We start from the raw sequence: 14,789 nt of genomic DNA on the forward strand, positions 1-14,789 counted from the left end.
ATGTCAGCATTTAATGATTTGAATGATGCTCATTTAAAGTTCCCCTTTCTTCTTACTTTTTTTTTCCCAAGTAAGGAAATAAAAGGATCTGTTGATAATTAGACTCCACAGGTCCTAGCATTTATGCATCTAACAACATCTACTTCAAATCCACTGAGGGGTTCATGATCCCTTTCAATTTGACATCACCTTTCAATTTCTTACTAAACCAACCATCAGAATTGCTAGATTCACACCAGTAGGACCTTCAAAAACATATTGCTGACAATGTTTGCAACCAGTCCAAAACAAATTGGAAAAGTACCTTTGGTTTTTCTTTCCCCTGCTAACCCGGAACAGCAAATTCTGCATTTTTCTTGCTGTGGTCTTTCTACTTTTCACTGAGCATCACAATCAGACACAAAAGGTTTTGCATGGATTCATTAAGGGACTAAAAGCTGTTCCAGCCCCAAACTGGAAGGCAAGAAATCATTGTGGAAAGATACAACAACATGAAATTATCATTCTTCAATCTACAAAGTGATACAGAGCCATTCCATTATTACTGTCTGTTGACCTAAAGTTGAAACAGAGAATAGATATACCCTACACAGCATCCCTAATATAACCTCTTCAATGTTGTCTCCATAATAGCAAAGTTAATTAATTCCTTGCCCAAAGGCAAAAAAGGGTCAAATCAAGAGAGGAAATAATTAACAAACCAAAACCCTCCACCAGAAATAAATCTCACCTTCAGTCTTTTATAGAAAAAACATATATTAGCAGAAGAGTATGTACTCCTTGGTGAGGACTGTAACAACTTTTTCTGCTATTCAGATCCCTTATTTTCCTCACATGAATTCATTAAATTCTTTTCTTACCTTGCTTGTTGGTGTTCTCTCATTCTCTATCCTATGTATCAATGCTGCATTCCGCAGGAATGGCAGCAAATGGAGAAGGGGATGTAGGTCACGATGTCCACAGATAAATGTCCCAGCAACTAGAGAGACTTGACTGTGTTTATCTTTGCCCAGGGAATTTAATACTGAACACGTGTGTGTGTGTGTGTGTGTGTGTGTGTGTGTGTGTGTGTGTGTGTGTGTGTGTGCGTGTGTGTGATTTCTTAGCAAATGTTTCAGTCCGCTGTGTGTCTGTGAGTGTGTGAGTGTGTGTGTGAGAGTCCCTGTGCTGACACATGGACTCTGGTACACAGGCTCAGCCTCACTAGCTGCCAGACCTGCAGACAGGAACAGCAGCAGCCATGGAAGCAGGATGGAGAGACCCCTGGGTTCCTAGGCTGCATCTGAGATGGCTTCAGCCACTGAAAAGAAGAAACCCTGGCCCTGGAATCCACAGATTTTAACAACTCATAACTGGCAAAATATTTTCACTTTTACTACCTTTGAATTAGACATGCTGGTTTTGATTTGATTTGCTTTGAACAGCTTTTACACAGATCCATTAAACATACAAAACATTATTTTCATCTGTTTGACTAATATCTTTTTCACAGGAACACAGCATCTGATGTAGAAGATCAGAGGTCCATTTAATCTAATTTTCAAACACTTTGTGCAGTGAGATGCTATGAAAGCTGTCATGTTCAATGGTTCTGCTAACAAACCCCTCATTTTAGAAATTATTAAATTATGGATCTAGGATTCTCTGAAGACTGGTAAGAATAGAAAACTCAGCACTAAGCATGGGACAAGTAGAGTGTCCTTCTGAGTAAGCAAGTATCATCCACAAGCTGAACAGCTGCTGCTTTAATGAATGCTACCAGCAAAACAAGAATTTCCGGGTCCTTAGTGACAGCGTGGAGAAGAGGTGACAGCAGCAATGAAGAGTCTGGGGTGAGAAAGCAAGGGAGGGCACAAACTGAGACCTGGAGGATCCTGCGGTGGAAAAAATATCTGCAGAAGATGAGTTGGCTGAAAGACAAAACACAGCGCTTCTCCTCCAATGGCCAGGGCTTCAGTGTTCAACTTTTAGGTCATTGCAATTGAACAAATATGTGTCTATGCATGTATGTGTACATATACAATATAGGTATGTGTATCTATTTTTTTAGTTAATTAAGAGAATGCTGTATAAGGTTTAGAAGACTGACAAATCAGGTCAGTTTTAAGCTTTAAGCCCAAACATTACTAAATTTATTTATTAACAACACATTTTGTGCTAATAATTAGTTTTTCCATATTACCAATCACCGCAATGTATACAAAAAACTGTCAGTCAGTAACATTAATATGCTACTCATTAATATGTATATAATTTATTATGAGTATTCAACACCAAGGATTTCAGGATGACATTGTTGGCTATGGTTGTTATCAGTTCTCAGTTGCTGAGATTAAGATGATTAAGACCAAGAGACTTTGATGAGAGAATTTATAACTGAAGGGCATTAATTTTATTTCTTCTTTATATTTTCATTATGTCTAATGTTTCTAGGCTATTTGGTTCTCACAAGGGGAAGCAGGCTCTCAACTTCTTCTAAAACTGTTTATATTGGGGTTTTTTTCTCATTTTGTAAGTCTCGCTTCTTGAGTATTCCCCAAATCATCCTGTATGCAACACATCTTTGTCCCTTTGATGATCACAGTCCTCACACACTTTGTGAAGTGGTTATGCACAGTTCTGCCATCACAGCACTAACCAATACATAATATTAATGCCTTATTTTAAGTTATTTTATCAGCCTTAAAACTGAGTTCAAGGCAAATTAATACAGATTACAGCATTTACAGTTTCTCATTGACATAGGCCTCTGCTTTGGCTACAAGGTATCTGGCACCAAGATAAGTTATTTAAACCCTAAGCTCAAAGTCTTTGCTCCAGGCAAAACACATAAAGAGACCTGGGCCTTCAATAATCAGATGCACAACATCCAGTCATCTGACTAGAGAGTTTCCAGAATGAGCAATTATAGAATAATGAAAAAATGCATCAAGAGTGTACACACCTAATTCTCATCCAAAGGGAAATTATTTTATTATGAGGATTATCAGCCTCGAATTCTCTCATGGTCCTTAGTTCCTAAACAATTTCTTTAAGAAACACAAATGAGTCATTTATTCCAGAGGATGCCTGAAAGGAATTCTGTTTACCAAAATCTCAGGAGTAGGCAGCTTGCCAGGATTTGGTAGTCAGACTGGATGCTCAGCATAGGAGACAGACTGCCTAGAAAGCATGGACATTGATCAAAGGAGAAAAACATGCTTTGTCCCCTTGAGAAAGGCTCGTGAATAAGTATTAGATGATTAATTCACTTAAGAGAATAGAAACATGTGTCTAGTCCTAGTAATTACGACATAAAAATCTTACTAAATAGTCATCACAGAAAGTAAAATTTAATAAGTTCCAACTTTTTCACTTTATTCAGAAATATTTTCTCATCTCTTCTATTTTTTCCATTCTATATTCACTCTATTTCCCCTAAATTCCATATGTAATGTTGTGGGCCTCACATGAGTCCGTGGCGTCTCCCAGTATCATCAGCCAACTTTCTAAGCGTGTATTCAACTCCTGCACCTGGATCATTGATAAAAATATTGTACAGAACTGGCCCTAGATTTGAAGCCTGAGGGACACTTGGTACAGCCAGATGTAGCCCCACTCACTGCAACCTGTTCAGCCAGTTCTTCATTCATGTCACCACTGAACTTGCTCATTCTACAGGTGGACAAGTAGTTGAGAAAGATGTTGTGAGAGACAGTATCAAAAAGGCTCACTGAAATCCAGAAAAACTACTTCCACTGCTTTCCCTTAATCCACTATGTGGGTGACCTTAATCAGAAAGATACTAAATAAGGTAAGACTTTCTCTTTGTAAACCCAAGTTTACTGTGCCTGATGATTGCATTGTTATTTAAATGACTTTCAATACCACCAAGTATAATCTTCTCCATAATATTTCCAGGACCTGAGGTTAGACTTACGTGTCTGCAGTTTCCTGGGTCTTCCCTCACACCCTTTTTGTAGACTGGAGTAACTCTGGACAGTTTTCTGTCAGGAGGGACTTCACTGAACTTCCAGTAGATAGATGATCAAGAGGGGTCCTTCCATAACATCCACTCCTTCAGTACTCTGGGTCAAATCCCATCAGGCTCCTGCACTTACAGACATCCAACTGATACAACTGCTCCCTTAAAACTTTAGTGGCCTCCCCTGGAAAATCACTGTTTCTGCAGCTATGGTCCTCCAACTCAGAGGACCACATAGCCCAAGGGCTTACCAGTATTATTAAAGACTGAGGCAAAAAGCCCCCAACACTGAATGCTGTGGAGACCTTGGGGGGCATTCCCTGGTTTAGGGAGACACAGAAACTTACCTCAAAAAGCTGTTAGACCCATTGGCTCATTCCCCTGTTCCTACCTCTGTTCCTATGTCCCTGAGCCACTCCCTCCCTATTCCCTGACTGGCCCTTATCTTTGTACTGCCCTGGGACCAGGTTTACCCCCAGGCCCCTCAGAGACCGACAAGCTGGGGATGCTCCATGTGTGGTGCTGGGGCCTGATCATCTCACCATGCGGCTGAATAAACCATCTGTGGATACCACACAAGAACCCTTTTTGCTTCCTCACCCTGGACTTTACCAGCAGCAATTCAGGCTGCAACAGAATGCCTCCACCTTTTCTTCACCCTTATTTGTCAGGTGACAATCAAGTATCAATCAAACATTTTCCTTAGACCTCTCTTGCTATTAGTATGTTTCAAAATGTCTCTTTTGTTTCCAGACATAACACCGGCCTGTTTCAACTGTATCTGAGCTTTGCCCTTCTTATTCCCTGCTCTGTGAACTACATCTCTGTAATCTCCCTGAGAAGCCTAACCTTGTTTACAGAGATCATACAGTTTCTTTTTCCTCTTGATCTCCAAGAGGAGTTCTCTGTTCAGGTAAGTTGGTCTTCTGTATCACCTACTAGCTTTATGATACTATCTATTAATGATACTGAAAAATTATAAAGTTCCTGTAGTATATTTTATAGTGTGCTTTTTATTTTCCATCTGATTCTAGGCATACTCCAACATTTTAATGTGATGAAACCAAATTAATTGTCAAAAAGTCTTTCAAATATTCAACATTCTTTCCAAAATATTTTCTTGAAATAACCTTGAAATATTTACAGTAAATTTAACTTTCACCATTTAATGATTGTAGAGCTACTGAAGATTATTTTACAGTCACCTGAGTTAATTGTCAATTTTTCAATATATTCAATATCTAAGGATCTTATTATTTTCTTTATTTGTAGCCCTTCAATGTTTCTAGTGCAAATATTTTTTCTCATTTAGTATAAAATATTTGCATACCATTAATTGTATCTCTAAAATACTTCTGCCAGAGGATATTGGGATTTCAGACAAAAAACTACTTGCTTATAAATGAAACTATTTTCTTAAAAATATGAATAGACTGAGATGCATATACTCATACATTCAGCAAGACAACACACTACAGTCTTATTTTATTTTGTTTCTATAATAATGGCAAACACATATAGAGATAGACAATAAGCCTGAAATTAAAAATGTAACTGATTACTCTTTCAGAACTGTAGCTAACACTTTAGTGGGAAACTGGAAATCCTAAAGCAGTAAAAATACATTAGTATGGAAAACAAAAAATTAGTGCCTCTATATATTAATACTATACTTTATTGAAGTACTCTTTTAAAATAACTTTAATTTTTAATAACTGAATTTGGAGGACTTAATAGTTCATTCATGAGCATGGGTAATATAATACATTCTATATTTTTATGTAAAAAAAAAGTAATTACAGAATAGTTATAGAATAAAAACTAGTGCACATATCATGTCAACAAATTTTGCTGCTAATGAAACCAATAAATAAGTAAGAAACAGCATATTCAAGTGCATCAAACTACATAAACCAAAGATGTATAGGACTGAAAAGCACAGCCCACCACCTGAAACACAGAGTAGGATACCAAGCAGCAAACTGTCAGCAGATTCCCTTTATCTTCTTCTGTCTCCATTTTTGCACATTTGTTCCTACCCAAACTGGCTTGATCTCTTCATCTGCCCACCTTTGGTTTCCCCCAAAATGCTCCATAGTAAGTCTTCCACCACCCCAGCATTCTCTTTCCCCGCATCCCATAATGAGCTCTGTCCCCCAGGGCAGGGACCCCTCAGCCTGTGTGCTGTCCCAGGGGGTGATCCCCAGGGACTTGTGGTGCTTTATCTCACCTGGGGCTGATGCTCTCCCAGGACAGCCCTGAGGAGCTCAGGGCAAGGGCTATTTATGCTCCTCTGTGAGGGGGAAGGTAAGCTTTTCATCACATCCCTTAACACAGGTCAGCTCAGATCTGCATTTCAAGCTGCACAAAAAATTACAGCGTCACCACATCAACACTCATTACTTTTAGCTCATCATTCTCCAAGTGACGTGATGCCCATACAGAGAACAAAGCAAGAGACAGAGCTGGTTGTGAAATGCTATTTAAAATCAGCACCGATATACTCTTCACTGTAATACTGCACTCAGCTAAAAAAGGGAAGGGATTGAAACATTATAAATCATTTTAGAATGGAGTACAGAGAGAAATAGATAGCAAAAGGGTCTAGCTATGTTCATGCATACCAAGTATCTAGCTGAAACAAAATAGCTTGACACTAGTCCAATATTCTTTCCCACACACTTTCTTTGACCCTCCCTCAGCTTCTGATTAATGTCTGACATTAAATAATATGAAGAAAAGCCTGAAATATTTTACTAGGCTGCCTTGAACACTGCAACAAATTAATAGTGCAGTTGCGAATCAAAATTAAATCTTAGCTGTTTATCAGATATCCTTACGTTCCTGTTTTTCCTGTCTTTTCTTCAAGATTAGTAATTACAAACACTTGTTACCAGAATTTCCTAAGCTATCTGTAACTTTAAAATCCCAACATATGGCATCTAAAAGCCATCAGTATATGTTAGTTGTGTGTCCAGAAATACACCTCTAAACTAGGTTATCAATTGCCTGCAATGTCAACAGACATTATATTCTTAAGTGTTTATTAAAGAATATATGGCAGGTAGAATTCCCATCTTCTTTCTAGCTACAAATTACTTATAAATGTTCTTTATGTAATTTCTAGTCTGAAATTAGAGTCAGGGTTACCAGTATTTTATGGGCTTAGGTTATGTACAGCTCCATGCACAAAATTCTGGTTCAAGCCAAGGGAATCCTTCATGAAGAATAACAGGGAAACAGAGGCCTACTAGATTTGTTCTAGATTTGTTTCTCTTCTCTGGCATATGCCAGAATATTTATATCCATAACTTCTGCAAGTATTATCAAGAATAATTAATAATTTTATAAATATAGTGCTTATCTTCCCTGAAACTTCAAGAACCATACAAGGAAACTGAAAATATTACAAAAGATAATACAGAAAAAAAAAAAACAGTCACAGAAATAATTAAAGCAAAACCTGGGATGCGAGAAAATTTTTTTGCATAAACAATTCTTTTCACCCCACCAGCGAACACGTAGAAGTTTACAGAGAAAATCTACACTCACCAGTGGAATGCATTTCAGATTTGATCAATGAAGAATGATTGTACATACGCTGCATTTCATTATTACTCAATTGCAGTAAATAACTGACATGTTTAATATACCTTAACTATATCTCAATCCAATGCAAACAGAAGAGTGGAATTCTGAAGGACAGTTTAACATCTTCCCACCAGCTCACGAACTTTATTACCTACACAGTCCACTAAATAAACAAATTTTTTTTCTTCCTGTTACAGCACCTCACTACCCTTTCCTGACTTCTTTTCCTCTACATACTGCAGTAGTACTATTACAACAGAAGGATAATATGTGATGCAATTCTGGATAATTCCCTTTTGCTTATTACATTAGTGACAAAGCATAGCAATTTCCTAGCACACTTTTTTCCCCTGCAATATTTACCTTTTTTTCTCTTTTGTTTTACTGTCACTGTGTGCAGTAATTTCCTATTATGGAAAACAATGGTATATAGAACCCAAGGTGATATTCTGTCTTGAAGTATATATTAAATAAGTTTATTTGGTGCAACGATCATATAAAATGTATTTTCTAAACTTTCACTATTCAAGTGTCCCTTGGAAAGCTTCCACTGCACAATGCTGTACTGTATTTCATTCATGTGGGAACTATCATGTTGTTATACTCTCTTTTACTTTGTATCTCCACAAAAGCAGTGCATTGGGCAGAATAAACATTGGCATTTTTGGTCACAGACTGAAAGTCCTAAATTACTGGAGCTAAGGGGTAATACTAGTGTTCAAATAGGTATCTGAACAGAAACCAGTCCATTAGCAAAGACACCCCTGTGTCAAGGGGTGTCTTTGCTAATGGACTGGATCAAGATATAAATTCTGCCAAAGCTAATGTGATTGCACATACTATATAAGAAGTCATTCTGCCTGTGTAAAGAACTCAGACACTTCTGGTTTTTACACACCCTATAGAATTCCCAAATCATCCAACTCTGCAGACAAGAGATGGCAGAACAATACAGTAGTGACAGCTTTTGCTGAGAATGCCCATTGTCTAAATCTCAGACAGATACAACTACACACCAACATCATCTTGACTGATCATGACTAATAAAATACAATACAATAAATTTAGTCACTAAGATAGAAAAATCTTGTAGCAGTAGAACAAAACTAATTCCTTGGATTCCACCTGAGAACTAAGTGTCTTATGGTACAACATCTAAATCAGGAAACATTGCATAAAAGAGAATTGCATTCTCTCTCTTGTCTGCAAACAGATTTCACAAGTGGCCTCTAGTAGAATACAAGGAACATTTAACAGGGAGTTAACAAAATCACAGCTAATTCTGATGCTGAAACATAAGAACCCCATCTCCCTATGCACAGTGCATCTGAAGGAAATACACTTTATTTATTAAGTCAGAACTATAGTGGGTACTCTTGAATATTGCTGCTCTTTAGTTTCGTTGAACAAAAAGAAATTCTATTTTCTTGAAATATTTTGTGTTAGAGGCAGCTTAGAACCTTACTTGTGAAAGCTTAAGTAGTCAAGAAGAGGTCAGTAATACTGCACTTTCTCCTCCAACTTTCTCCATTACTATCTTTGCTTTAATACATCTTTTAATTGTTTGGGTTGTATTATCTTTACACTATGGCTGTATCCTGTACTGTGAATATGAAGCAGTAACAGCAGCACATAATAGTATCCCAATATTTATGGAATGATCTCCATGGACTCTTTTCTATTGAAAATTCATTATCTGTTTCATGCAGAAAAATGATTCTAGTCTGAGTGAAGTGGGAGTGGCACAATGGTGTCCTTCTCTTTGTGACCTCCCCTGAAGGACTCCAACATGTTCAAAAGCCTAAGTGAGGAAATGGAAGCTTACAGCATATTTGTAATACTCTCCTAGTGTTTTCAAGAATGTTAGGTCTCACTGATACACATGCAGTCTGTGTTCTGGGTCAGAGTTCAGACCAACAATCGTACCAGCATTTATAACCACACGGACTAAGTTATAGGAATACAGAATCTTCTGCAGTCAGGATTTGCAAAAGAATTATATAAGTGAATGAATTTTGTATCCCAAGTCAAATACTCCTTTTTAAATATCACCGCCTATATGCTTTGCACATGCCTACATATGCTGTCTGTATTTGCAAGCATTGTGAACCGTATTATTCACAGCATTATTTGTCACAGAAGACCCCAGTGCATTTTTTAAAGTAGAGCAATCAGTCTATCCACAATTAGAGTGACGTTACCTGGAAGCAAAATGTAGGAGCTATTTAACAAAATACAGCCACCTCACACAAAAGTATGTGACAGTGAATGAAGAATAACAAATGCAACTGAAAACGTAGGAGGAATTCGTAATGTAATTATCAAACTCAAATTTGATCTGCCTTGGCAAAGTGAGCAGGGAACTGTGAATGGGGAAAATGTGAATACCAATAGTAACACCTTATTCTGTAGAACTATTTTGGTGTATTTACTTCGTGGAGATTCAGAGGCAAAGTGCCTGCTTACAGATAGTGTAACTAAGGCATCACAGCCTGTCAGGTCTGGGACACAAGTTTTCCCCTAGCAATGCTGATATTCATGTGCCTGACAGGTCAGACAGTTAAGTATCTGCCCATTTCTGATTTCAGCACATTTTAAAATTCTTGGGAGTATTTAATAATAGTGATTGACTTAATGGTCCTTGCCAAGTCACTTTCATCCTTGACTGATACCCAAATGATCAATAAGCTTGACCATGCCAAAAATGAGAACGGAGAGAAGGAGAAAAAAAAAGAGGGTGAGAAAAAAAAAGAATGGGGAAGAAAACATAAAACACAAAGGGAGGAAGAAAACATAAAACACAAAGGGAGGAAGAAAAATAGAGTAAGGAAGCACAAGAAGGAAAAAGGGAAAGAAGGGAAGGAAAGAAAGAGAAGAAATTGAGGGGAGAAAGGAGAGAAGGAGGGGAGAGAGAGAGGAGAAAGAAAGACAGGAAGGAAAACTAAGATGGAGGAGGCGGAGGACACATTATGAGTATGAAACATACAGCATAATCTACAACTTGAACCCAGAATCACACAGAAGGTTATGGGACACTGGTATTGAACAACAAATCAATCACGAGAAAAATGCAACATCACCGTGTTGGAGGGTTGGGGTGGGGGGTGAACTATGAAGAAATTCCAGTCCATCTCTAGCCAAATGTGCCTAGCATTTGCCTTAGTAGCTGAAGTGCTATTTTTAAAATGCATCTAAATTACTTGAAAACCTAAGGGTTTTCATTGAAAATTACTAGGAATTTCACCACAAAAAAAAAAAAATCTTTGGTTCCTTTTTTTAACTGTAAGCAATTCTTTGTTCATGTTGAGCATCTAACTGATGAACCAAAAGTTCATTTTCAGAAGTAATACAGATAACTTGCAGCATAAATCTTTTTGGATGCCAAACAGATGTGACTTCTAATGGCATTAAAGTAAGATCTCAAATAAGTTAGGTATTGAAGTATTGAGCAATGCAATGCATGAATTAGAAATAACAAGTCTGTGTCTTCAGTATCTATTTCCTATCCTCTACAACTGATAAAGTATTTACCCCAAGGGATTTTGAATTTCAGAACCAGAAACTGTTCCTGGGGGAATAAAGGCAGACTTTTATTCTGAGGACACACACCCCAAAATATGAATACTCGAGGTGTGGCCATCTATGCTGTTCTGAAAGCACAGGTCTTCAGTTTTGAATTTCTCTTGAAAAAATGGATTACAGTTACATGCATAAATGTAAATACATATATCTAATAAAGAGAGAGATTCCATAACTAATAAATGCAGTTGACAGGTTTAGAACAAAGTGATTTTCACCTATCCCACTTTAGCTAAAATAAGAACCACTTGTTTTAAAAATGTTGAAAATTTTAAATGAAATTTTGTCATAACACTGATCCTACCATGGCACTGCCCTTAACACCAACACAAGGCTCACATCACTTGTGCAATCACATTCTTGTGTCACTGCAGAGGAAGAAAACAAGCCTACCAAGTTTCAGTTACAGTAGTCACACTTCAGGACTTATGTGTCAGCAAGAGAAGGCTGTGGATGGTACACAGGCTGTGAAATATATACCTTGGCTTCTCCCCAGTCAACAAACATGTATGGATCCAATGGGACTGGTTAGTGTCAGCACTTGAAGCTGAAGTGATTCTTTCCTCACACATGAGAGCTATAGAGGCGAGTACAGCCAGCCGTGTGCAGAGCCACATTCTGAATCACTGCTGGCCTCACTGAAAGAGGGTTTAAGTACAGGTGGAAGAAAGGCACATACTGCTCACCCTGACACCCACATGGGAGCAGAATTACAGCCATGCAAACCTCCTCTTTTACACAGTGCTTTGGCAATAAAGGGTGAATCATTACCTTTACAGATTTCTTCAATACTATTATCTGTGGTGTTGTGGCACTAGTACATATATTGTGTATATATAAAAATATGTGGTCATACAAATTCATACATGCACCTACACCTATACAGAAAGCCTCAGTTCACAATCCAAGTTCCTAACCAGGACAGATCTTTCCAAAAATGCATTCCATGCACGTAAGACACACCTCCACACAGTTCAACACAGGGAAATGCGAACCCCTCTGTGGACACACCTTCAAAGATACATGCTTTGTTACTGGCTGCCAAAATTTCCCAGCTCATACACCCATGTCCATTTCCATCGGTATTTCGAGTTATGCATTTACAGAAGTCACGCATTTAACACATGTGCATGTGCACACATGCACCATATCAGCCATGCAACAACTTATACACACAGACCTGCATGAATTAACAGGTGCGTGAACAAACCCGTGTGCACACACATGCGAGACAAAAGCACATCAGAGGCACACATGTGACGTGTTAGAGCACATTCACACAAATACACATGTACAAAATACACACATACACAGAGGCACCAGAAAGAATCCGTGCACGCTCACACAAACACTGAAGCGTGCACGTATGCACAAAACACGTGTGCGCACACACCCGCACCGAGCCACACAAGCACTTGGCACACACGGGCACACGCACAAACACGCACCACACGTGCACTCACATTCATCACGGCGGCACACACGAGCACGCACAGACCCTCACTCGTGCAGCGCGAACGCTGACAGGCACACGGGCACCCAAACACTCACTCCGCCCCCAAGAGAAGCCTCCCACGCACGCACTGCGGGGCCCGGCACACGCGCGCAGCCTTTACGCGCAGAAATGCCCCCCCACTACTCCCACCACCCCCGCACACCTGGGACAACACCCCCGCGTCCACCCACGTGCGCGCCTCCGCACCGCGGGCGGTGCCTGGCCGCCCCCTCCACAAGCTCCCGCAGCGGCGGAACGGCGCAGCTTGCGCGGTGGTTGGGCGGGCCCAGGAGGGCAGCCCCAAGCGCGGTTCGGGTTCCCCAGGCCGGGGCAGCGCCGCTCCCGCAGCCCCCCCGCTCCCCCCGCCCCGCGCAGCGCCCCCGCCCCCGCGCAGCGGTGCGGCCCCGGCGGCCGGCAGGTGGCGCCCGCGCTCTTCTGGCGGAGCCGCGGCCGCGCCGCCCCCGCTCCTCGCCCGGCCCGGCCCGGCCCGGCCCGGCCCGGCCCGCTGGGAGCCACCGCCCGCCGGGCCCCGGCCCCCGCCCGCCGCGCCAAGGGGCCCCCTCAGCTGTGCGCAAGGGGAGCCGGGCTGTGCCCGCCGCGCTCCCCCGCCCGGCCTGTAATTGATGTCCCCGCGCAGAGCATCCCCGGGGGCCGCGCTCGCTGCCGCGGGGTGTGTGCCCGAAGGCGCGGGTGAGCCGCTGTGTGCGAGCCGCTGTGGCCATGGCAGCCCCGAGCACCGCACGTGTGTGCTTAATAACGGGGCTGTGATTGCTGCCGCGAGCGGGATGGGCGAGCCCCGCCGCGCCGGCCGCCCCAGGCTACGCCGGGCGGCGGGGGGATCCCGGCACTCCGTTATCTCCCGAGCCGCTCTCCCAGGCAGAACTGATCCTCTTGAGAGAACAAGGGGGTGGGGGGAGAGTCTCAATCGCAAATACTGTTCGGAGTTTATTGGAGAGAGCGTGTGAGCGCTGAGGTGCTCTGCCGTGGCTCCCGGTGGATGCTGCGAGGAGGGAGGATTGTGGTGGGTTTCGGCTGTGCAGGGAGTTGGGGTAGCGGGGGGGGTGGGGGAGGAAAAGACACGATCGAGAGTAGCTGAGACTTTGTGCCCCCGTTGGAGAGATGGTTGAGTCCTCGTCAAGGTTGCTGTGGTATCCCAGAAACACCATTCACTCCGAGCTGTGACCGCGCACCATCAACAGCAACAACTCCGCTGCGCCTGGCCGAGGAATAGGAATTAGGAGCTCTCAAGAATAATATGAAAGGGATCTGCAGAGGGGAAATCCGTGCAAAGGAATCGAAATTAGCAGACTTTTGGGAAAGGGGATGTACTAAATGTGGCCGGCTGGACTTCATCCTGGTGAAGAAAATGGAGATTAAAAGTGGATTTACATTTTGGAACCTCGTCTTTTTATTGATGGTTTCGTGTGTGAAAGGTAGGGTAGTATTTGAGTGGTATATTTTTAGGGGTCCATTTGCTTTCTGTCAGGGCGTTGCAAGCTCTCGCCTTGTATCAAGGTGTATTTCAAAATATATTTATCTCTTATTTTATGTTTTTGCCCTTGGTACTTTGCAATGGAAATATATAAACGATCGCTAAGGCGGGGAGGAAAGAAGGAGTTGATTCAGAGCTCTCTTCGGAGATAGGAAATGTATTTGCTTGCCAGAGCTGGCGTTCAATGCAGTGACTGAGCTGGGGCTCAATAAATATTCTTGCAGTATGCTCAAACGGAGACGTGAGTTGCTTCATATAGCCTCTAACTAGTGTATATTCAAACAAATCCCACTGGTTCACTTTTTTTAAGGTGACGATGATGTTAGTGCCGGGTGTGTGGGGGAATTACCTACAATTCTGGATTTCGGTCGAGCAGCGGGATCTTTGCGGGAATGCCTGTATCGATGCACTTATTAGTTTAACCCGTTGCGTGGGGAAAGTTACGGAGGAGCCCAGCGTACTCGAAGCCGTCTCACAGCCCGAAATGCGCTTCACGCTCAGCTGTCTGTACGCATGCAGGGCTCCCAGGCTGTCGGAAAGGTGCGTTAGGAATTCAGCCTTGGTCTGTCGCTGGATGCAAAGATCGACACCTTTTCTATTCCCTCCCTTGGTCCCTTTTCTCTGATGTGTGTGAGGGAGTTTGGATGGTGGCTTTTATCTCTATTTTT

At 41.5% G+C, this 14,789-nt stretch overlaps 1 protein-coding gene across 1 annotated transcript in view; it reads left to right on the forward strand.

Moving 5' to 3' along the window:
- The first annotated feature begins 13,634 nt into the window (after positions 1-13,634).
- CSMD3 (CUB and Sushi multiple domains 3) overlaps positions 13,635-14,789 on the forward strand; it is a 597,171-nt gene continuing 596,016 nt past the window's right edge. Inside the window, exon 1 of the mRNA XM_066565891.1 lies at positions 13,635-14,062. Coding sequence (XP_066421988.1) covers positions 13,885-14,062 — 178 coding nt within the window. The 5' untranslated portion in view covers positions 13,635-13,884. The remainder of the gene's footprint in view (positions 14,063-14,789) is intronic.

Source organism: Molothrus aeneus, chromosome 1 (assembly GCF_037042795.1).
Source record: "Molothrus aeneus isolate 106 chromosome 1, BPBGC_Maene_1.0, whole genome shotgun sequence".
Lineage (NCBI taxonomy): Eukaryota > Metazoa > Chordata > Aves > Passeriformes > Icteridae > Molothrus > Molothrus aeneus.